The following is a 26257-nucleotide window of genomic DNA, read 5'->3' as shown; positions in this document are numbered from 1 at the left end:
AATAGTTCTGACAGAATATCGTCTACTCCCAGGGCCTCGCCTCGACTTACAACTTTCAATCCCTCACATAAATAAGAAACGAAGTAAGGTGCTGGGGTACTCACGCGGTATCGGCTGCTGCACGGACCAGACGTACGTGCTGTACCGGACGTCGGTGAACTGCACGGAGACCGGCGGGCCGGCGGTGGCGAAGCGCGGCGTCGAGTCGCCGCAGTCGGCTTCGGCGAGCCGGTGCAGGTAGTAATTGTTGTTCTGCAGCGGCTCCGCCACCGACACGGAGCTCGTGGTGGACGAGGAGAGCGAGGCGGCGCCGGGCGCCGGCGCGCCCCTGGGTAGCAGGCAGCACGACGCCGACACCGACGCCGTCGAAGTCGACGACGACGCTCCGTCGCCGGCGGAGGGCGACGCCACCGTCATGGCTGGCGTGCTAAGCGGCAGTGGCTGGGCCGCCGCGGCGAGGGACCGGCTGATAAAGCTGCGCGCCCACTATCCGCTCTGCGCACGCGCAGATAACGCCCGCTCCGGGAAGCGCTTGTGTTAGCGAAAGCTCCGGCGTGCACCACCTGCAGCAGAGCGACAACGCTCGCTTCACTGCCGACCCTCGGGCGAGAAATTACTTACACGGCATTCGAGGGAGGAATTGTTCACAGTCACTACAAATCTCGCTGGCAGCATTCGGAATAGCACCTTACCGTGCGAGTCACCTAGTCGTCAGCCACTACTGTCACCTGCTCGGGTGCTGCAGTCCTCTCCCACCGAGCTCCCCTCGAAAATCAAAATAACAAATATCCACGAACGAAATAGTCCTGTCATGCATTACTCTCCCACGGCCGTCACTGTACGCGTGTCCGACAAGACGTCTGAGCACAGTTTCCCTGGATTAGATATTAAATTCTTGAAGTGACTAGATGTGTGGGCACAGCTGTCGTGGAAGCATCCACGAACGGCAAGTGTGCTCCCAGCCACATATGCGCCGGGAGTCGGCGGCAGCGGCTGCGGCTTCCGAAGAGCGACTGAGCGGCGCGCCTGTGGGACGCCTCGCCTAAAGCCGGGCTGCGGGCGGCGGCTGGTGGTGGGGAGCCGCGGCGCGCCGTCGCAGCAGCCGCCCCCGTAGGCGGCGGTTGGAGCCCTGGCAACCACGCGCGAGGGCTTCCGCCGCGTCCGGGATTCCCTCTTTCTAATCGCCGCACACCCCTCGAAAACAGCCGTCCAGTACTTTTCCAGCTTTTCCGCCGAAAATTACTCTGCAGCAAAGACCGCCCGAAGAGACCGAATATCTACACGGTGTTACAAAAAGGTACGCCCAAATATTCAGGAGACATTCCTCACACACAAAGAAAGAAAAGATGTTATGTGGACGTGTACAAAAAAGCTTACTTTCCATGTCAGAGCTCATTTTAGTACTTCTCTTCAAATCACATTAATCATGGAATGGAAACACACAGCAACAGAATGTACCAGCGTGACTTCGAACTGTTTCAGGAAATGTACAAACGGTTCAAATGGCTCTGAGCACTATGGGACTTAACATCTGAGGTCATCAGTCCCCTAGAACTTAGAACTACTTAAACCTAACTAACCTAAGGACATCACAAGCATCCATGCCCGAGGCAGGATCGAACCTGCGACCGTATCAGTCGCGAAGGAAATGTTCAAAATGTCCTCTGTTAGCGAGGATACATGCATCCACCCTCCGTCGCAGGGAATCCCTGATGCGCTGGTGCAGCCCTGGAGAATGGCGTATTGTATCACAGCCGCCCACAATACGAGCACGAAGAGTCGCTACATTTGGTACCGGGGTTGCGTAGACAAGAGCTTTCAAATGCCCCCATAAATGAAAGTCAATAGGGTTGAGGTCAGCAGAGCGTGGAGGCCATGGAATTGCCCGCGTCTACCAATCCATCGGTCACCGAGTCTGTTGTTGAGAAGCGTACGAACACTTCGACTGAAATGTGTAGGAACTCCATCGTGCATGAACCACATGTTGTGTCGTACTTGTAAAGGAACATGTTCTAGCAGCACAGGTAGAGTATCCCGTATGAAATCATGGCGGTGAATCGAGGATGTGCAGTACATACTGACGAGACTAAAATGAGCTCTAACATGGAAATTAAGCGTTTCCGGACACATGTCCACATAACATCTTTTCTTTATTTGTGTGTAAGGAATGTTTCCTGAAAGTTTGGCCGTACCTTTTTGTAACACCCTGTATACAGGGAGGTCCATTGATAGTGACCAGGCCAAATATCTCACGAAATAAGCATCAAACAAAAAAAACTACACAGAACGAAACTCGTCTAGCTTGAAGGGGGAACCAATTGGCGCTATGGTTGGCCCGCTAGATGGGTCTGCCATAGGTCAAACAGATATCAACTGCGTTTTCCAAAATAGGAAGCCCCATTATTTATTACATATTCATGTTGTTCGTAAAGAAATTTGAATGTTTCAGTTGGGACACTTTTTTCGCTTTGTAGTAGATGGCGCTTTAATGGTCACAACCGTGGTATCACGTAACATTCCGTCAGTGCGGACGGTATTTGCTTCGTGATACATTACCCATGTTAAAATAGACCGATTACAAATTGCGGAAAAGGTCGATATCGTGTTGATGTATGGCTATTGTGATCAGAATGCCCAAAGGTCGTGTGCTATGTGTGCTGCTGCTCGGTGTCCTGGACATCATCCAAGTGTCCGGACCGTTCGACGGATAGTTACGTTATTTAAGGAAACAGGACGTGTTCAGCCACATGTGAAACGTCAACCACGACCTGCAACAAATGATGATGCCCACGTAGGTGTTTTAGCTACTGTCGCGGCTAATCCGCACATCAATAGCAGACAAGTTCCGCGACAATCAGGAATCTCGATAACGTCGGTGTTGAGAATGCTACATCAACATCAATTGCACCCGTGCCATATTTCTATGGACCAGGAATTGCATGGCGACGACTTTGAACGTAGTGTACTGTTCTGCCACTGGCCACAAGAGAAATTACGAGACCATGACAGATTTTTTGCACTCTATTTGGCGACGAAGGGTCATTCACCAACAGCGGTAACGTAAACTGGCATAATATGCACTACTGGGCAACGGAAAATCCACGAAGGCTGCGACAAGTGGAACATTTGCGACCTTGACGGGTTAATGTATGGTGCGGCATTATGAGAGAAAGGATAATTGGCCCCCATTTTATCGACGGCAATCTAAATGGTGTAATGTATGCTGATTTCCTACGTAATGTTCTAGCGATATTACTACAAGATGTTTCACTGCATGACAGAATTGCGATGTAATTCCAACATGATGGATGTCCGGCACATAGCTCGCGTGAGGTTGATGCGGTATTGAATAGTATATTTCATGACAGGTGGTCTGGTCGTCGAAGCGCCATACCATGGCCCGCACGTTCACCGGATTTGACGTCCCCGGATTTCTTTCTGTGGGGAAAGTTGAAGGATATTTGCTATCGTGAGCCACCGACAACGCCTGACAACATGCATCAGCGCATTGTCTAGGCATGTGCTAACATTACGGAAGGCGGACTACTCGCTGTTGAGAGGAATGTCTTGACACGTATTGCCAAATGCATTGAGGTTGACGAACATAATTTTGAGCATATATTGCGTTAATGTGGTATTTTCAGGTAATCACTCTGGAACAGCATGCGTTCTCAGAAATGATAGTTCACAAAGGTACATCTATCACATTGGAACAACCGAAATAAAATTTTCAAATGTACCTACGTTCTGTATTTTAATTTAAAAAACCTACCTGTTACCAACTGTTCGTCTAAAATTGTGAGCCATATGTTTCTGACATTACAGCGCCATCTATCACAAAGCGAAAAACGTGGTCCAACTAAAACATTCATATTTCTTTACGTACTACACGAATATGTAATAAAAATTGGGGGTTCCTATCTTTAAAAAACGCAGTTGGTATCCGTTTGACCTATGAGCGCCATCTAGCGGGCCAATCATAGCGCCATCTGGTTTCCCCCTTCAAGCTAGCCAAGTTTCGTTCTTTGTAGTTTTTTCGTTTGACGCTTATTTCGTGAGAAATTTGGCCAGGTTACGATCAATGGACCACCCTGTATATTCGATGGGCGATCTAAAAGTATCGGGAATACTGTAATTTCGCAGACTATTCAGGCGATCAACATTTGATCACAGTCTTAAGGAAGATGACCAGCATCTGACCAAGATTTCGAGGGAGGTTTATGAGACATTTAGCTGCAATAAATTTCAACTTCACTTCTGCATCTCATTTTCCTGGAACAGGGGACAACTATTCTTGGACCCAAAATCTTTCTCACAATTGCTTCTACCTTAGTTCGACCACATGACTTCGTCTTAGTCAAATGAGGGCCATAGCAAATATCCTTCAATAATTTATTTCCACAATCCACACTTCTGTAGCTGCTACTATGTTTGACAGTTTGAACAACTATCGCTAGCTGACGCTGAGGCACGCTTGAATAGCATAGAATAAGTCCGGTTAACATTGGCGGCTCTGGCCTTAACTAAGAACACTGTTCCTCCCACTTTTTCAAAAAATGGTTCAAATGGCTCTGAGCACTATGGGGCTTAACAGCTGTGGTTATCAGTCCCCTAGAACTTAGAACTACTTAAACCTAACTAACCTAAGGACATCACACACATCCATGCCCGAGGCAGGATGCGAACCAGCGACCGTAGCAGTCGCGCGGTTCCGGACTGAGCGCCTAGAACCGCGAGACCAGCGCTCCACTTTCTCAAATAGACTCATGAGAAATACTTGTTTTGTAAATAAAACAGCCTTTTCCTGCTGCTAGTTACTTTATTTATCCCATACGCGTTTCGCCTTCTCTTGTTCTAAGGCATCATCAGTGGGATCTATAACGATACAGTTATGTTAGTTATAGATTATCAAACAGTTCAATTCAAGATTTTTTGGAAAAAAATAATTACAATTTGCTGATCTGCGTTCCTCACATCTTGTCTGGAGGCCGCACTACCACTTTTATCACTGCCATATAATCACATCTTTGTGTTCTCGCCTTCCACACAGTGTTCACCATGTTTCTCACTTTTTTGTGGTGGACTATTGTTCTTTTGTCACTCGATACAACTATTTCATCGTACACTGCTTTTCACACTGAAATATTGCGACTCCATTACGCGTTTCATCTTCTTTGGTATGTTTACCCATTTATATTTGTTGCCAACCTAACGAAGTATATGTTCGATACTAACTTCTATTCATGACTGTTTTGACTTTTCGTTTCAATATTCTGTGGAGGGGCTCATGAATGAGTGAGTGTAAAGATGTTGGGTTCTATTATTATTACATTGGACACTATTATTATATTAATACTTTTTTCGAAAGTTATCTGTTATTTTATCTATTAGTGTAAATAATGAATTGCTCGGCATGTGTACTTGATCATTCAACAGGATTTTCCCATCTCCTTTGGTTTTATGTATGTGGTAATTTTCTTGCATGGTCAGGAGAATTTAACTTCTTACTTCGTGAAGTTATTACATCTTCATTTTCACTGTGAGAACAGGTGATGTAAAACTGGTACAAATTAGAAGCAAAGAAAAACACATGTGAACGCTGAATAGTATAATAGGTACGATTATAGAAAGAAAACTATACAAATTGGAAAATTTCGTGTTGACTCTCCTCTGGTTTCGATATCTGAAAACTTAAGCGACCTATCGGTACTGGCTCTTTCGAACGCGTTGCGAAACGTTGTGTTCTGCAAGTCAATTGAAAGATAAATAATGTAACGACTGTGTTTAAACATGAACGTCCCTATAAATCGGTTTCGCGAGTCCTTGTTAATTCCCTGAGATATTTATCACACAGCTGCTGAAGTCAGGGTGGAATCCTGCATCGGGCATGGATGTGTGTGATGTCCTTAGGTTAGTTAGGTTTAAGTAGTTCTAAGTTCTAGGGGACTGATGACCTCAGATGTTAAGTCCCATAGTGCTCAGAGTCATTTGAACCATTTTGAACTTCACAGGGTACATCCCATTGTACCAATCATTTGCGCATTTTTCGTTCTTTTCACGTATTTAGCGCGGGGAGAATGACTGGTTGAACGCTCTCTATACGTGTTGTAAGTACCCGAAGTTTGTCTTCGCTATCCCTATGGGATGGATATGTAGTAGGTTGTAGTATGTGCTTACATTTTTTAAGTAATGCTGGTTCTGGAAACTTTAAATAGGCTCTCACGGGATAGTTTGCGTCTGTCTTCAAGTGTCTCCCGATTCAGTTCTTTCAGCTTCACTCCCACAAACCTCATCCGGCTGTCGTTCAATATCCGTTCAGTTTCACCTGTTAGTACTATCTGGTACGAGTTCCACACACTTGAGCAATATTCTAAGACAGGTCGCACGAGTGATTTGTAAGCAGTCTTCTTTGCAGAGTGATTGCATTTTCTTAGTATTTCATAAATGAACCACAATCCGCCATCTGATCTACCTACGACTGGAAACGAGATCGTTCCAAATTGATATCCCTACAAATTGTAACACCCTGGTATTAGTATGAGGTGGCTAACTAAAAGTAAAGTAAAGTCGTATGCCATGTTTGGCTGAGATATCCCGTTGGGCAGCTTCATCTGCCTACTTGGACAGCTTCTTACCTGTTCTTTGCTCACTCTGGCACGTTTCCTTCGCGAAGCATCAGGTCGGGTGTTAAGTATAAATCTGGTATGGGTGGATGACTATAACGTGTGTGTGTGTGTGTGTGTGTGTGTGTGTGTGTGTAGTGTCGTGTCATGTTTGCGTTCAATGATGATGAAGAAAGGGACTTACCCTACTCTTCTCGAATAGCACCAAGTGGGCCGCCGAACTTAACGTCCCCGTCCGACGAAGGAGTCACCATGAACAGTGCCACATGCCTTCATTCCATGAGACACTGCAGAGTGGTTTGGGGATTTATTTCTGGGCAATGGAGCAAAGTTTGGTGATCAGCAACGTTACGCCCATCCCATCGCCTTTGACGAGAAGGCAAAGGGAAAGCAGACCACAGGGCGTGGCGTTCCTCGGCGGTTACCCATCCAAGAAACGGCCACGAACGACGTTGCCTAACTTTAATGATATGACAGGAACTGGTTTATCCACAATTAGGCAAGGCCGTTGACACCGATTCCAGCTTTGACTCATTGATACTGTAGTAATAGGATTCTACGTTTTTTTCGTTTCGTGAAATGCACAATTTTACATTTCTGAACATTGGAAGCAAGTAGCCAATCTTTGTACCACTTTGAAATTCAGCAACATCTGAATATTTGTGCAGGCTTTTTCAAGCAGTACGTCATTATAGACACATTGAAGCAAACTGAAAAAGCTTCGCCATATTTTACGTCGTCAAAAGACTTGGGTGTGGTATACGACACAGGTTTGCGTCAAACATACTGTAAATCTCCTAGGTAAACCATCAGTCTACCCATTTACATCTACAAACATGATACATGCATACTCTGCAAGCAACGGTACTGTGGATGACGAAGGTTACAATATATCTTTGCTAGTCACTGCCCTCCCTGTTCCACTTGCAAATGGAACGAAAGAAAAACGACTGTCTACAAATCCTCCGTACCAGCCCCGATTTTTCTTATCTTGTCTTCGCACTCCTTACGCGATATATATCTTCGTGGCAGTACAATAGGTCTGCGGTCGGTCGCCATCTCTCTAAACTTTGTCCACAGCGTTTCGCGAAAAGAACGCCTTCCTTCGTCCACGGATTCCCATCTGAGTGCTGACCGAACCTACCGGCAACAATTCGAGTAGCACACTCCGATATCTCCCTTTAAACCGCATTGGCGGTGATCCCAAACACTCAGGAATGGGTTGCACAAATATTCTGTGCGCCGTCTTCTTTGCAGACGAGCTACACTTTCTTAGAATTCTCGGCATAAATCGAAGTCGACCATTTAGAGCAAGCTGACGCTTATCTCACCAAATAGAAATTCTATCCAAGTCATCCTGTACCAAAGGGTCCGCCCCGACGGCTGAATGGTCAGCGTGACAGACTGCCGTCCTAAGGGGACCGGGTTCGATTCCCGGCTGGGTCTGGGATTTCCTCCGCTCAGGGACTGGGTGTTGTCTTCATCATCCTTTCCTCCCCATCCGGCGCGGAGGTCGCCCAATGTGGCGTCGAATGCAATAAGACCTGCATCAAGGCGACCGGGCCTGCCCCGTCAGGGGCCTCCTGGCCAATGACGCCAAACGCTCATTTCCATTTTTTTTTTTGTACCAAAGAGAATCCTGACAGTCTCTCTGAGAAGGCTTAGACTTCGTCCCACCAATTCATTGATCAATGAGCCACTCAGTTTCCCTACGCTTCAGAAAACGATCCATCATCACACTTAACAGATAATTCAGCATACAAAAAACTACAGACAACATTGCCACAAACTTTCATTTAGATATGATGCTTGAAGTTTCCCCAGCGGATCGAATATTCCTCGCCGGCCGAAGTGGCCGAGCGGTTCTAGGCGCTTCAGTCTGGAATCGTGCGACCGCTACGGTATCAGGTTCGAATCCTGCCTCGGGCATGGATGTGTGTGATGTCTTTAGGTTAGTTAGGTTTAAGTAGTTCTAAGTTCTAGAGGACTGATGACCTCAGATGTTAAGTCCCATAGTGCTCAGAGCCATTTTTTTTTAATATTCCTCGTATTTCGGGACTGCATCCGGGATGTCATTAATTCTTGTACCGATATCGGCTAAGAAACCTTAAGCCAATTTAAAAGAGAGTCTCCTGCAAGATTTTCAAAGCATGTTACACTGTGAAATAAACAGATATGCGTCAAAGGTAACACTGCTGGTAACAAGAGCGTCAGTCATAGATAAAACTTTGCGTCACTAAGAGAAAACAAAGCAAGTGTAGAGTCAGCGAATACACAGTGTTCGCGAAGTATTTGGTTCATTATTACGGATGGCACATGCTGGAATGCCAGGCAGTGAAGACCTTTGACGCATGCGCGATTACTCCACATTGTATAGTGTTTTAAAATCTTGCAAGCGTCTGACGTCGAGAATGTCTGAAAGGTTGTCAGCCGAAATATCGGTATAAGAGTTAATAATATCCCGGATGCACTCCCGAAAAATGATGGAATATTATTTAAATCTTAAAAAACTGTGATCTTAAAAATTCGTTATGACGTGATATGTTTCGTCAAATGCCTACCGTCCCTATTAGCTGTTATGTATGAATTACTATTTGTTTTCTCCGCTTTAACCGTACTGGAGTCGAGTGAGTTTTCAGCTCACGCGTTTATTTACACAGCATTTTCAGTTGTCATTGATGTTTACTCCCCCTTTTTTACGTGTTCTGAAGTTCTGACAGTTTTTCTCTCGTTTTTCGAGGAGGTTGAAGCCGAGTTCTCATTCTACGCGATATTTCAGCTTCTAGCAACACGTTTTTTGTTTTGCTGCATTTGTGTTTTACTCACTTCACGTTTGAAAAACCTCACATAAGTTGTCTTCATAGAAATATTACGAAGCGTTTCATAAAGAACCAACATATTAGTGCCTTTTATTAACACAGCAAGCAAGCGATATAGGTGATTTTTCAGAAGAATTATGACAAACCAAAGAGCGATCTTTAAGAAGCATGTAAACAAGGGCGACAGTTTTAACCGCCATTAGGAAGACCTTGTTAAAATCTCATATTTGAGTAGATCACAAGAAACTAAAAGCGCTAGTTGTGAAGAGATAACTGCAATATGTCTGCCCATTACTAGTTAAAAAAAAAGACTTGGTGTTTACGACGAGCACATTGAAGAAAGTGAAATGGATGCCAATATACACTGAAGCCCCAAAGAAATTAGTATAGGTTGGCGTATTCAAATACAGAGATATATAAACTGGCAGAAACGGCGTTATGGTCAGCAACGCCTACATAAGACAACATGTGTCTGATGCGGTTGCGAGATCGGTTACTGCTGCCACAGTGGCAGGTTATCAAGATTTAAGTGAGTTTGAATGTGGTATTATAGTCGGTGCACAAGCGATGGGACGCAGCATCTCTGAGATAGCGATGAAGTGGGGATTTTCCCGTACGACCATTTCACGATTGTACCTCGAATCTCAGGAATTCGGTAAAACATCAAATCTCCGACATCTCTGCGGCTGGAAAAATATCCCGCAAGAACGGAACGAACGACGATTGAAGAAAATCGTTCAACGTGACAGAAGTGCAACCCTTCCGCCAGTTGCTGCAGATTTCAATGCTGAGCCATCAACAAGTGTCAAAAAGTGAACCATTCGACGAAAAATCATCTATATGGGTTTTTAGAGCCTAAGTCCTACTCGTGTATCCTTGATGACTGCATGACACAAAGCTTTAAGCCTTGCCTGGGCGCTTGAACACCGAAATTGGACTGTTGATGACTGAAAACATGTTGTCTGGTCGGACGAGACTCGCTTCAAATTGTATCGAGCAGTTGGGCGTGTACAGGCATTGCGACAACCTAATGAATCCATGGACCCTGCATGTCAGCAGGGGACTGCTCAAGCTGGCGTAATGCTGTGGGGCGTGTGCAGTTGGCTTGATATGGCACCTTTGATACGTCTAGACTCTACTCTGATAGATGACACGTGCATAAGCATCCTGTCCGATCACCTGCATCCATTCATGTCCAATTTGCGTCCCGATGGACTTGAGCAATTCCAGCAGGACAATGCGACAGCCCGCACGTCCAGAATTGCTACAGAGTGGCTCCAGGAACACTCTACTGAGTTTAAACACTTCCGCTGGCCACCAAACACTCTAGATATGGACATTATTGAGCATATCTGGGATTCTTTGCAACCTGCTTTTCGGAAGAGACATCCAACCCCCCGCCTCCCCCTTTGTACTCTTACGGATTTATGGACAGCCCTGAAGGATTGATGGTTTCAGTTTTTTCCAGCACTACTTCTTCTGACATTAGTCCAGTCCATGCCACGTCGTGTTGCGGCACTTCTGCGTACTCGCGGGGGCCCTGCACGATATAAGGCAGTATACCAGTGGTTATAAGAAGGTCCGCATTCTAGTTCTTCTTCTCAATGAGACACTGAACAGTCCGGTCGTGACGATGCAGTAACAGTGTCTGTATCAGTAAGGAAATGAGTTATGTTACGATTATTGAAACTTCCTGGCAGATTAAAACTGTGTGCCGGACCGAGACTCGAACTCGGGACCTTTTTCAAAGGTCCCGAGTTCGAGCCTCGGTCAGGCACACAGTTTTAATCTGCCAGGAAGTTTCATATCAGCGCACACTCCGCTGCAGAGTGAAAATCTCATTCTGGCTACATTTATTGTCTGTCTGTGTATTTGCTGGGATGAAGTTATCTAAGCGGCTCTAGTTACATTCAACAGTTGATACAGTAGTAGACAGAGAGTACTTGACAAGCTAAGAGTGAGTTTTGGGAAGTATACAGTGAAGACAACAATGGTGAAAAAGATGAAGGTTTCGGCAAAAAAAAGTAAACAAGGAGGCTGGCAGAAGGTGCAGCTACTTCAGTGGTGATGACGATGAGCCACAATACACAGTAGAATGTTTTTTAATTAATTAACATCTGATAACAGTAAAGATAAGAAATTTCATATGAAAATTTTAAATATTGTTTTCTCAATTTGAATATTTTTCCCTAGAAATGCCAAATTTTCTCAGAAATATTGAATCTATTGAAAATTTCTGGCCGGCCACTGTGGCCGAGCGATTCTAGGCGCTTCAGTCCGGAACCGCGCTGCTGCTACGGTCGCAGATTCGAATCCTGCCTTGGACATGGATGTGCGAGATGTCCTTAGGTTTATAGGTTTAAGTATTTCCAAGTCTAGGGGACTGATGACCTCAGATGTTAAGTCCCATAATGCTTAGAGCCATTTTTTTTTAAATTTCTGCTAAATTAAAACTCTGTCACTTTTGTGGTAGAAGGTGAGATACTGGCGGAAGTAAGGCTGTGAGGGGGGTCGTGAGTCACGCTGGGGTAGATCAGTTGGCAGCAACGTCTTCGGCAGTGATGACGCTGGCACACCTTGTAAGTAGGCTGTTTAGGTTTTCTTATTGGTAACGCCACGTAGCGTTCTGTATGAAAAAAACTGGCTGTGCTGTGTGCAGTCTGTGGCTAGTTTGCATTGTTGTCTGCCATTGTAGTGTTGGGCAGCTGGATGTTAACAGCGCGTAGCGTTGCGCAGTTGGAGGTGAGCCGCCAGCAGTGGTGGACGTGGGGAGAGAGATGGCGGAGTTTTGTAATTTGTAAGACTGGATGTCATGAACTGCTATATATATTATGACTATTAAGGCAAATACATTGTTTGTTCTCTATCAAAATCTTTCATTTGCTAACTATGCCTGTCAGTAGTTAGTGCCTTCAGTAGTTTCAATCTTTTACTTAGCTGGCAGTAGTGGCGCTCGCTGTGTTGCAGTAGTTCGAGTAATCAAGATTTTTGTGAGGTAAGCGATTTGTGAAACGTATACGTTAATGTTAGTCAGGGCCAATTTTTTGTAGGGATATTTGAAAGTCAGATTGCGTTGCGCTAAAAAAATATTGTGTGTCAGTTTAAGCAGAGCCTTGTATAATTTTTCTAAGGGGACGTTTCAACCTTTTTTGCGTCTCGCCTGTTGTGCTGCTTGCGGCCGAGCGCGTGTTTGTTTCCACGCAGCGGCCTGTCTCCGTATCCGAATAGATCGACCATCAAGACGTTTTGCCATCGTCAAGCCACGATTAAATTGCCGGCCGCACGGGGCGACAGCCAGCCGCGCAGTTGTTAAGGCTGTGGCCATGAACGCCGTGACCGTTCTGAAAGCCTCCGACGCAGACTGGTTCAGAGGCCGATCGGAGACGTCGCTCTCTCTCTCTCTGCGGCGCCCACTGTGTTACCTGTGAATTACGCGTCCGCACAGGGGCTGCCTGCTGCCCCCAGTATGCCCCGGGGTCGGCTGCTGTCGACGACCCGATGGACGTTCTTCTTGTCTCTCCTATACTACCGCTCGCCGCTGTACCAACTGACAATGGCCGTCAGCAGCCGCAGGACGTCTGTTCCGACCCCACGGTGGTTGATTATGGAGCTGTACCGACCTCCACTTTTCTGACGCCTGGCCGCATGTTGCACGACAACCGTCTGCCATCCGACAGGGTACAACTACAGGGTGTTTCAAAAATGACCGGTATATTTGAAACGGCAATAAAAACTAAACGAGCAGCGATATAAATACACCGTTCGTTGCAATATGCTTGGGACAACAGTACATTTTCAGGCAGACAAACTTTCGAAATTACAGTAGTTACAGTTGTCAACAACAGATGGTGCTGCGGTCTGGGAAACTCTATAGTACGGTATTTTCCACATATCCACCATGCGTAGCAATAATATGGCGTAGTCTCTGAATGAAATTACCCGAAACCTTTGACAACGTGTCTGGCGGAATGGCTTCACATGCAGATGAGATGTACTGCTTCAGCTGTTCAATTGTTTCTGCATTCTGGCGGTACACCTGGTCTTTCAAGTGTCCCCACAGAAAAAAGTCACAGGGGTTCATGTCTGGCGGATAGGGAGGACAATCCACGCCGCCTCCTGTATGTTTCGGATAGCCCAAAGCAATCACACGACCATCGAAATATTCATTTAGGAAATTAAAGACGTCGGCCGTAAGATGTGGCCGGGCATCTTGCATAAACCACGAGGTGTTCGCAGTGTCGTCTAAGGCAGTTTGTACCGCCACAAATTCACGAAGAATGTCCAGATAGCGTGATGCAGTAATCGTTTCGGATCTGAAAAATGGGCCAATGACTCCTTTGGAAGAAATGGCGGCCCAGACCAGTACTTTTTGAGGATGCAGGGACGATGGGACTGCAACATGGGGCTTTTCGGTTCCCCATATGCGCCAGTTCTGTTTATAGACGAAGCCGTCCAGGTAAAAATAAGCTTCGTCAGTAAACCAAATGCTGCCCACATGCATATCGCCGTCATCAATCCTGTGCACTATATCGTTAGCGAATGTCTCTCGTGCAGCAATGGTAGCGGCGCTGAGGGGTTGCCGCGTTTGAATTTTGTATGGATAGAGGTGTAAACTCTGGCGCATGAGACGATACGTGGACGTTGGCGTCATTTGGACCGCAGCTGCAACACGGCGAAAGGAAACCCGAGGCCGCTGTTGGATCACCTGCTGCACTAGCTGCGCGTTGCCCTCTGTGGTTGCCGTACGCGGTCGCCCTACCTTTCCAGCACATTCATCCGTCACGTTCCCAGTCCGTTGAAATTTTTCAAACAGATCCTTTATTGTATCGGTTTTCGGTCCTTTGGTTACATTAAACCTCCATTGAAAACTTCGTCTTGTTGCAACAACACTGTGTTCTAGGCGGTGGAATTTCAACACCAGAAAAATCCTCTGTTCTAAGGAATAAACCATGTTGTCCACAGCACACTTGCACGTTGTGAACAGCACACGCTTACAGCAGAAAGACGACGTACAGAATGGCGCACCCACAGACTGCGTTGTCTTCTATCTCTTTTATATCACTTGCAGCGCCATCTGTTGTTGAAAATTGTAACTACTGTAATTTCGAAAGTTTGTCCGCCTGTAAATGTACTGTTGTCCCAAGCATTTTGCAACAAACGGTGTATTTCTATCGCTGCTCGTTTAGTTTTTATTGCCGTTTCAAAAATACCGGTCATTTTTGAAACACCCTGTAGTTAGGAAGCAACGGTCGCCGAGGAAACGGAGGAGAAAACGGCTTGCCACTTCTGATGACTGCCTCCATCAGTTCTGTGCACGGGATGTCGCCCCTTCTACTGATGATTCGCTGTCTTCCGACGCCTGCCACCGAACGACGCGAACTCTCTCCCCGTCTTCGTCTCCGATCAGCATCCATCTACGGACACCGACGTTTCCCCGCCTACGCCTGAAGAGCTTGCCCCCCCTTTCTGTGTCTGACGCTGCCTATGGGCGCGCCGTTGATAGTGTTCCAATGAACCAGCTCAGTGAGACGTCTGTCTCGGTGGCCTAACGTGAGCTCCCCGTTGTAATGGTACTTGAATTACGTAACCATTACGGCACCTCACCTCAACCTATCGATACCAGCAATATTCTACTATGGCATGGCAAGCCGTTCCACAGGACTACATCCAGCATCTCTACGATCGTCTCCATGTGAGAATAGCAGCCTGCATTGCTGCGCAAGGTGGATATACACTGTACTAGTGCCGACATTGTGCATGCTCTGTTGCCTGTGTCTATGTGCCTGTGGTTCTGTCAGTGTGATCATGTGATGTATCTGACCCCAGGAATGTGTCAATAAAGTTTCCCCCTCCTGGGACAATGAATTCACGATGTTCTTATTTCAATTTCCAGGAGTGTATATTGCAATGATATAATTCTTATGTGTATTCTTTCTTTTGTCACTATGATCTTTGACCTACTTGTAACTCTGATTTTTGGGCGAATAAGCGGTTATTAGAGAGTCAATTTTTGGTAGTCATGTTAAAAAGACGCAAATTGAAGTCAGTTTATGAAATGTGAACTTTAACAGTGAAGAAGATATTTTCGAGCATGTGTGAATTTTTGGAACGAGTTACGTGATATTTCAACAAAAGTAATAAAACAGAAGTGTAACTTAAATTCGGAGTGCTGATTACTTTTTTACATCACTATTGTCCTAACTTTCAAAGGTTTAATCTTCAAGAATGATTTGTGAAACACATCTATAACACTTTTTAACATCGCAGAATAACACCTAGGCCTTAATGCATCCGAGCTTGGAATCATCACTACCTAGATTTCCGACGATTGAGCCATGAGTTCACTACGATACCAGCGTGGGAAACACGAAAAGATGAGTGCCTTGTTTATCCATTATTTCAAGAAATGACTTTATTAACTGTGCCATAATGACACCTGCCACATAATATAACTTTGTTGTTGCCCGAAAATTCAAAATTCCTACCACAGAGACTAAACGGACAGCAAAAAATTGTTCCAATGGCTCTGAGCGCTATGGGACTCAACTTCTGGGGTCATCAGTCCCCCAAAACTTAAACCTAACTAACCTAAGGACATCACACACATCCATGCATCTAGGCAGGATTCGAACCTGCGCCCGTCGTGGTCACGCGGTTCCAAACTCAAGCGCCTAGAACCGCACGGTGACACCGGCCGGCTAAACGGACAGCAGTACACGGTTTCCGTGGACACTATTTTCCAGATGTATATAATGAGGTCCCACTGAACCAACGGCGGAACGTGTGGTTCATGCATGGCAGTGCCCCAGCACATTTTCATTTACGACTGCGCCGGCTTCTAAGTCGGACGTGTGGTCAACACTGGATAGGTAGAGGAGGGCCTGTGCCAGGGCCTCCAAGGTGTCCGGATTTTAATCCCGTGGGTTTCTGTGTGCCGGGTCGTGTCAAAAACCTGATATATGCTGTCGAGGTCAACTCTCTTAAGGAATTACACTTGCGGATCGAAGCAGCCTTCCAGCATTTACAGAAATCCCCAGGGTTGCCTGAGTGGATTCGCAACTCATTTCAGAGATGAGTTCAATGTTGCATTCAGATGTATGCTCAACACTTCGAAAACCTACTTTAACGTTTAGATATGTCATGTGTTCCTGGAAACAGATGATTTGCAACAAACAATGTGTTGCATCTCGACAACGGTTGATTTGCGGACGCATGTTTATTGCAGCTTTTTAGCTAATTTTGGCCGGTACTTTCCATGTGTGAATTATTGGCCATCACTTCTGAAATACCCTGTACAATATATATATATATATATATATATATATATATATATATATATATATATATATATATTGTGTCACTGATGGGCGGGGGGGAGGGGGGGAGGAGAGGACATGGTGCCCAGGACTCGGGTTGCGACCCCTACCACTTTGCCCCCATCGCTCAGTTTGGGCGCCTGGAAAGTTCCTTTCGAAAAAAAAAGGTTAAGTTTCCTTATCTTGCTCCTCTACCTTCGATTTACAATAATAAAAGAGAAAAAAAAAAGAAATTGGCAGAGCACTTGCCTGCGAAATGCAAAGATCCCGAGTTCGTGTCCCGGTCCGGCACACAGTTTTCCATCTGCCAGGAAGCTTCGTATCATTGGACATACCGCTGCAGAGTGAAAATTCGTACTTGAAACATCGTCATCTAGGTGGTGGCTACGCCCAGTCTCCGCAGTATCCTTTCTTCCCAGTGTGCTAGCCTAGCCCCGCGAGCTTCGCACGGGAACTTCTGTGAAGTTTGGAACTAGGAGATGAGATACTGCCGTGAGGATGGGTCGTGAGTGGTGCTAGAGTAGTTCATTAGGCAGACCGCACGCCCGCGAAAGGCGAAGGTCGCCAGTTTTAATCTGTCACGAAGTTTCATAGTAGCGCACACTCCGCTACAAGGTGCAGATTTATCCTACTGCGTCTGTTGCTTTGAAACAACTTTAAACTTTTCATCAAATACGCAGAACCATGCGTCAGTACTCATGAATACTGTAGAATAATGACACTGTAATGAGGATGTAGTAAAAATTTCAAATCCCTCTTTTAAACAGTCTCTAAAATAATGGATAATAACAATAGAAACTGAACATCAGCGAAGTGGGATTTCTTATATTCAATAAGTCCGAAACTGGCAATTTGCTATGGCTTGACATTCTCGTCAAATGCTTACACTCACGACAGAACCGTGGTTTTACCCATTTACAAAGAGAGATAGAGATAGATAGATAGAGAGAAAGAGAGAGAGAGAGAGAGAGAGACAGAGAGAGAGAGAGAGAGAGAGAAATATTGATGACAGTAACGCCCAGCTATAAACACCCCATTGCTGGAGCTAGTTTTCTGACATACTTTCACGCTGAAGCCTTTGTTTTGCACTCATACTAAACGCATTGGCACGCTCTATGAGTGTCATAACATCTGCTGTTATAGTGATCTATCGCTATGTTTGACCTCACATAGACCGTATGTGTGCATAGATTTACAGAACCGATTAGTTAGTACGTCAGCGACAACAGTCACCAATTTACTAGTGGCACCTCCAGCTACTGTTCTAGTGTCATAACACAGTACAGAGCCCGTCAGCTGAACACAGTAGTCGAATAAAAACTTACAGACAGAGAGTCAGTGTCGTAAGAGGGGACTGGTATCCTTAACGACACAACTGCTACAAAAGTACAAATATTATGCTAACAGAATACAAAGTCGACCAACACGAGACTCTGCGAAAGTTCGTCCGTGAAATATTGTTAGCAAAGCTACAACTGTCAAATCTCTTTCACATCGACATCTATACGCTGCATGGCGAACGGTGAGAGATCCCAGCTTTTGGACTTCAAGGCTATAGTGACCACTTTATGTTTATAGGATTTTTGCTACGAAAAATTGATAGTTTTAGTGAATTATTTATTAAATGCGGTAATCTGCATTAAAAATTTATCTTGTACCTATATCGCTTTCATCGGCTGAGATACTTAGATGGAGAAGAAGGTATGCGAGAAACCTGCGTAAGACATCGCAGCAACCAAAACATGAGCAATGAATCAGGAAAACTGTACTCTAGCTAGTCCCAGTGGAACTAATGGTTATAAGAAAACAGCGAGATAAAATATATCCTAATCCCGAAAATAATATCTGGTTACTAATAATGCCGAACATCTGTGTAATCGTTTTAATTATTCAGGAAGGAGGTAGCGTGCCACCGTTTTGTTCTTCCTTCTAGGAAGCTACTGTGATTATCGACTTGTACCCAAAGTCGCTACTCTGCAGTAATGTGATATCATTGAGGTACATTATATTATAAAACTTACTGGCAGATTAAAACTGTGTACCGGACCGAGACTCGAACTCGGGCCCTCTGCCTTTCGTGGGCAAGTGCTCTACCATCTGAGCTACCCAAGCACGACTCACGACCCGTCCTCACATCTTTACTTCCGCCAGTACCTCGTCTTCTACCTTCCAAACTTCACAGAAGCTCTCCTGCGATAGGCAAAGGTCCCGAGTTCCAGTCTCGGTACGGCACACAGTTTTAATCTGCCAGGAAGTTTCATATCAGCGTACACTCCGCTGCAGAGTGAAAATTTCATTCTGGAAACATTAGATTATGGTTTAAAGGCGATACGCTCTTAACGTGGGCAGTGTATTTTTGTTTAGGATTTGTAGTGGAGTTTGATTCAAGGCTATGCTCGAGGAGATTTTAAGCCCTTATTTTTGTTGTGTAGAACGTTTTGCTTAACGACTCATTGTCAGAGTTACAAGTAGCTCTAGAGTAAATTACATAATGTCATCGAAGGACAGAGTTTATTTTTGCATATTGTACATAAATTACTCTGTTTAGGATTAACTATTATTATTTTGTATGAGAGCGATTCTTTAGTATTCACGCCATTACGTCTCAATGGTAATATAATTATAATTTATATTTTAACCTCAATATGCTGCTCTGGAAGTGAAACTACGAATATTTTGATCAGTAGTATACTCCACCGCACACTTAGTCACTGATGCATTCATCATATACATGTAAAAGTAAAACCGTAACATCATATTATAAAAAATAGGCAACACTAAGAAAAGTAAATCGTAAAATACCTTATCAATTTTACAGTTATATTATCCTCCTTTTTTTAAAAAGAAAACTAAGCCAAATAAGACTACAATTCTTCATGGTAGCCTAAAGCCAGTGTTACTGTATATACACTGATAAGCGACAGCATTACGACGACACACCTAACAACCGTTATGTCCACCTTTGGCAAGGATAAAAATGGCGCCACGTCGTGGCATGAAAGCAATGAGACTTTGGTAGGTCTCTAGAGGGAGCTGGCACCCAATCTGCACATCCAGGTCACCTAATTCCCGTAAATTTCGAGGAAGGAGTCGATGAGCTCTGACGCCACGTTCAATCACATCCCAGATGTGTTCGATCGGGTTCAGATCTGCCGAGTAGAAGGCCAAGCACAATTGTAACTCGCCACTGTGATCCTCGAACCACTCCATCACACTCCTGGCCTTGTGACATAGCGCATTACCTTGTTGAAAAATGCCACTGCAGTCGGGAAACATGATCTGCATGAAGGGCTGTACGCGGTCTGCAACCAGTGTACCATACTCCTTGTCTGTCATGGCGCCTTTCAATAGCTCCATTGGACCCATGGATGCCCCAGAGCATAATGGATCCGTCACGATCTTGTGTCCACCCCACAATACCGGTGTCAAGAAGCTGTTGCCTGGAAGACGATGGATTTGCGCCCTGACATCGGCATGATGGAGAAGCTATCGGGATTAATCAGATGATACAACCGTCTGCCACTGCGCCAAAGTCCAGTGCCGATGGTCACGTGCCCACTGTAGTCTTAATTGCCGGTATCATGGTGTTCACATTGGCACATGCATGGGTGGTCGGCTGCGAAAGCCCATCGTTAGGAGTGTTCAGACACACTTGCACTCTGCCCAGCATTAACGTCTGATATTAGTTCTTCCGACATCTGTAACGAGAGGTGACCGCCCAGTCCCATGGCGTCTGGACGTGATTCCACCTTGTTATCGCCACATGTTGAAAACGCTCACCACAGCACTTCTCGAACACCCAATAAGTCATGCAATTTCCGAAATGCTCTTGCCAAGCCTCCGGGTCATCACAATTTGCCCACGGTCAAACTCGGATAGATCGCACGCCTTCCACATTATACAAACCGATAGGACGCTCACATGTACTACACGCACAGTGCGTTTGTCTGTCTGCATATATGTATGTGTGTATTGAACTGGGGACCTAGAAACGACGGAAAGGCTTCGTCCCCACCGTAGCCCTCTGTGGGACACAACCCCACATCAGGGTACAACAGTCCACTTCACCCCACCGCCGCCCCACAGCGAACCCAGGGTTAGTGTGCGGTTCGGCCCCCAGTGGAACCCACGGGAACGTCTCATTCCAGACGAGTGTAACCCCAGTGTTTGCGTGGTAATTATGGTGTACGCGTACGTGAAGACAGTGTTTGTGTAGCAACTGCAGACATAGTGTAACTGAGCGGAATAAGGGGAAGCAGCTCGCATTCGCCAAGGCAGATGGAAAACCGCCTTAAAAACCATCCACAGGCTGGCCGGCACACCGGACCTCGACACTGATCCGCGGGCGGATTTGTGTCGGGGACCGGCACGCCTTCCCGCTCGGGAAGCAGAGCTTTAGACTGAACGGCTAGCAGGGCGGGGTGTATGTCTCACTAGAAGTCATTCCTCGCCACGTGACGCTGCTATTTCCTTGGCGGGTTTATATCGGCAGCAGGTCGGTGATCATAATTTTCCGGCTGATCAGTGTGGTATAAACTGGTATTACTGAATTAACTATCATTATTCTCTTGTATGTCTCAGGTGTTTCGAAAAATGCGAAAACCAATGAGAATGCATTTCAGCAAGCATTTCTCTAAATGAGAAGTCATTAGAAACAGGAAGCATAAAAAAGTTTTTTGTTATTCACATCATTGCAACGGTATTCGTTTGAGATATTAACAAACGCAAATCATGTAGTCTCGAGTTCCCCTTGGACATATCAGATCTCGATTAAATATAATCGCCGGGATATTGTCATTATAAAATATGTGATAGTCTCCACCAAATACGTAATCTTCAATAGACTTGGGCTTATAAAGAGGAATCCGAAAGGGTACATCACATCAAAATTAGTCACCCTCTGCCCATTCCCATGGAGCGAGGGTTCAAATGGCTCTGAGCACTATGGGACGTAACATCTGAGGTCATTAGTCCCCTAGAACTCAGAACTACTTAAACCTAACTAACCAAAGGAGATCACACAATCCACGACGCAGGCAGGATTCGAACCTGCGACCGTAGCGGTCGCGCGGTTCCAGACTGTAGCGCCTAGAACCGCTCGGCCACACGCGGCCGGCTGGAGCGAGGGAAAATAAATGTCGGTAAGCATAACCCTAATCTCTCTTACCTTATTCTCATTGCCCATAAGTGAGATGTACAATGGATGTCGTAGTTCAAATGGTTCAAATGACTCTGAGCACTATGGGACTTAGCATCTGAGGTCATCAGTCCTCTAGACTTAGAACTACTTAAACCTAACTAACCTAAGGACATCACACATATCCATACCCGAGGCAGGATTCGAGCCTGCGACCGTAGCGGTCGCGCGGTTCCAGACTGAAGCGCCTAGAACCGCTCGGGCACTTCGGCCGGCGACTTCGCAATACTGTTGCACAGTGTGGTTTGAGTTCTAAAATTACTGAACAAAATTTTGCGATAGCAGAATCGTTTATGTTCCCAAGTTACCCAAGTTCCCTGCGTGTCTCTGTGACTCTAGTATGAACTATACCTACCCTTTACATTGCTAGCAGTACTTCTCTCGGTTCCTCAGACTCCTTGTTTTAGAACTCTTCAGTAATACAAGGAAAACAAACGTAGACCACGTACGAATGAAAATAATGTCCACTGATTGTGAGTCCATTATCACACTGTTCCTACTAAGCAATGTATTTACTCAAGGAGAATGCCGGAGAATGTGAACAACCCACACAGTCTTCTTGCAACATCTGGATGTTCTGTAATGAATTGGTTTCTCATATTTGTGGTTTTCAGTAAGCCGTAAGTCATGCTGTTACAAACTTTAGTTGGTAAAGACTATGGCAGAAGATGTGGTAACAGCGTTTACTATTATTAACGGGCGTTCGCGTCTCTAAAGGAAGTAGCCCTTGTCTAGTGGCTGGGAATACCCGACTGAGGATGAAATGTCTTTCCTGGCCTGTCTAATCATCGCCACTACTATCTGCTTTAGAACGTCACCCGCCCCTTGCATGACTCAATTCATTAAAAAACATTTCTTGGAATGATATGAAACACCTCGCACCCCATGTCAGGATCTGTAAGCATCGATCGCCTTAAGAATTTTGGTTGGTCAATAGGCCGAAGGTAACCCGTGTACTGCGTTAAGTGGCTATTCATAATTTTTCTCCCAACCCCAATGCACTCGTTCGCGATAGTGAACAGGATCTGTGACTTCAGTATCTTTTCAGACTGGACGTAGTACCTTTTTAAGGGAAAATGGGCACCAGATTGAACATCAGCTTTATATCCAGAAAGTGTCACAGAGCCACTTTCTCTAGCTATACTTCAAGGACTACAAACACCTTTCAACCGCAGAACCACTCACAACACGTAGAACTCGCTACTTTCGTTAAAGTTTAACTTTCGGGGCATAACCCTGTTATGTGTTCATTATTACGAAGTACTGTAGCATTTACTTAGGCACAAACAAAGACAGCAGGTTTCTTTTATTGGCAAATTCCATTGCAATATTCGTTCGACATGACGAAGGCAGTTTAAAAATTGCTTAGTAACAAGTCAGAAAAAATATTAAACCCATAAGAAATACATTATACACTCTGCAAACTGACATCACATATGAATTGCAAAGCACAAAACATCATGGATATAAAGGAATTATTTTAAAAATACAGAAGTCCATTAATGAGGTAAGAGATACACTATACACAGTAGAGTGGAATAGCACAGTAAACATTACTTAGCCAGCGCAGGGTTTCTCCAGAGACATCGTGAACGAAGTTAATTTCTCCACAAATAATGCAATGTAAAATACGGTCCTTAGTTTGAAGTGCACCGCATTCACAGAGAGGATCACTTGCCAACATCCTATTTTGACATTGAGTGAGAAGAAGTAAATCTTTTCATAAACCAGTTCGACAGTCACTTTTCACCCTGTCCATTGTAGACATGACTTTTCCTATTTTCCTCATTATCTTCTAAACACTTTCAGAATACGACGGCAAGTTTCAAATGGCTCTGAGCACTATGGGACTTAACATCTGAAGTCATCAGTCCCCTAAAACTTAGAACTACTTAAACCTAACTAACCTAAGGACAGCACACACATCAAAAAAATAGTTCAAATGGCTCTGAGCTCTATGGTACTCAACATCTGAGGTCATCAGTCTCCTAGAAGTTAGAACTACTTAAACCGAACTAACCTAAGGACATCACACACATCCATACCTGAGGCAGAATTCGAACCTGCGATTGTAGCGGTCGCGCGGTTCCAGACTGAAGCGCCTAGAACCGCTCGACGGCAAGGAAGAAGCGGTCCCACACAACAAGTGGAAACGCTCCCTCGGCGTCTGATCTTGAAGTGATGGGTTCAAGCCGTTCTCCCATCTGCACGTATCGTAATAGGTCGAGCGATATTTTTCATCCGTACCGAAGGTTGTGGTTTCATTGCCCATCGAAACTCATCAGTTACATGAATACGTGGTGTCTGTTCTTTCGGACGTGTATTCACAAACTTCGGTACATAACCTTCCTTGCGGAACCACAATATCGTTCGACGTCCTGCGGAAATCTAAAATTAGAAGTATCGAACACATGGACAGGGAGTGCGGATTAGTGGCGCTAGATGGGAATGTGATTTGGCTGGAAAGCATGTCGAGATAGTCAGCGCATTTGCGATAAAACTGTGTCTGGATGGCAAAGTGGTTAACTCAACTGCCTAGTAACCACAAGATCCCGGGTTCGAGTCCCGGCCCTGCACAAAATTTCACTAGTCGCCACTCATTCCGCATTAAGTCCCGTTGCAGCTGTTATCATCAGTTCCTACTCAATCCTTTCCTTCCATCACTTGTTGCTTCAATTTACACATTACGAACCCATTTACGTTTGCCGCTAAGAGCACAATCTAGTGGAAATTATTTATTTATTTGTTTATTTTGTTATTGTTTCATAACGTTTCCCCCTTCTTCGATACCATTTTGTTTAAATTTTATGTCATTCTGAGCAGCGATTGTTGTATTAACAGCGTTTGAAATTTATTATAGCTCTACGCAAGCACCAACATATCAGTGGATAGTTCCTCAGATCATTCTGACGAAATTCAGGAGCGATGAGATGACGCAGTGATAACGTGATCAGAAGAAAGGACAGAAGAATATGGCGATAAGATGAAAGCATACTGAAAAAATAGAAAACAACGAAAAAAGGAGGGCAACCGAAATTGTTTCGTGACCCTAATTAGTCAACACGAAGATGAAAAATTTAATAATACTATTAGTAACTTTGGCTTGGAAGACCCAGAATGAAGTGCACGGGTTAAAAAGGGTGTAAGACTGGGATGTAGTCTTACGCCCCTGCTGTTCAATGTATACTTCGATGAAACAATGACGGAAATAAAAGAAAGTTCAAGGTGAAAAGGTATCAATGTTAAGATTCGCTGATGTCCTATCCTGAGTAAAAGGACGTATTCGGTGTAATGAACAGTCTAATGAGTATCTAATATGGATTGAGAGTGACTCGAAGAAAGACGAAAGTAATGAGAAGTAGCAGAAATAAGAACTGTGGGAAACTTAACATCGTTATTGGTGATCACAGAGTAGCTGAAGTTAAGGGATTGTGCTACCTAGACAGCAAAATAATTCATCATGGGCGGAGAAAGGACATAAAAAGCAGACTAGGACTGACAAAAATGGAATTCATACCGAGAAATCTACTAGTATCAAACACTAGTATTAATTTGGAGAAAAATATATGAGGATGTACGTTTGGAACAAAGCACTGTATCGCAGTGAGACATGGACTGTGGGAAAACCGGAACAGAAGAGAATCTAAGTATTTTATATGTGCTGCAACAGAAAAATGTTGACAATTAGGTGGCCTGATAAGGTGAGAAACGAGGTTCTCCGCATAATCGGAGAGGAAAGGAACAAACGGAAAACACTCCTGACAAGAAGAAGGGACGTGATGATAGGATATCTTTTAAGACATCAGGGAATAACTTCCGTGGTACTAGAGGGTGCTGTAGAGGGTAAAAATTGCAGAGGAAGACAGAGATTGCAATACAGCCAACAAGTAATGGAAGACGTAGGTTGCAAGTGCTACTCTGAGATGAAAAGGTTAGGACAGGAGAAAAGTTCGTGGCAGACCGCTTCAAAGCGGTCAGAAGATAAATAAAATAAAAAATACAAAAAGCGCACACACACACACACACACACACACACACACACACACACACACACACTGGAGGAGTCGCTCAGATTCGTTGTTTCGATATTCCTTACATGTTTCGATATTCCTTACACTGAATAAGGGACTGTATCCTCAGCCCTCAACCAGATGCTGAAGGTTACAAAACGAAAATCAGCCACAGCATACATTAGTCTTGCGAAAATGATGCTATTACTAAATATGCTCGAAGTCACTAGCCTTCAATTGCTACTTACTGTTCACTATACCGACTTAAGTGATAGTATTTTCTGATCGTAAA

At 44.8% G+C, this 26257-nt stretch overlaps 1 protein-coding gene across 7 annotated transcripts in view; it reads right to left on the bottom strand.

Annotated features, from left to right (window-relative positions):
• LOC126278977 (ATP-binding cassette sub-family G member 1-like) overlaps positions 1-26257 on the bottom strand; it is a 773827-nt gene that overhangs the window by 226191 nt on the left and 521379 nt on the right. For 6 of the 7 annotated variants that reach the window (XM_049979275.1, XM_049979272.1, XM_049979273.1 and 3 more), the window contains one exon: positions 105-563. In XM_049979275.1, coding sequence (XP_049835232.1) covers positions 105-417 — 313 coding nt within the window. In that variant the 5' untranslated portion in view covers positions 418-563. Of the gene's footprint in view, positions 1-104; positions 564-692; positions 1038-26257 lie in introns of those variants that run through there. The other variant, XM_049979274.1, reaches the window with a different exon arrangement.

This window comes from Schistocerca gregaria, chromosome 6 (genome assembly GCF_023897955.1).
Source record: "Schistocerca gregaria isolate iqSchGreg1 chromosome 6, iqSchGreg1.2, whole genome shotgun sequence".
NCBI classification, from domain to species: domain Eukaryota; kingdom Metazoa; phylum Arthropoda; class Insecta; order Orthoptera; family Acrididae; genus Schistocerca; species Schistocerca gregaria.
This window is presented reverse-complemented; position numbering and strand designations above follow the sequence as displayed.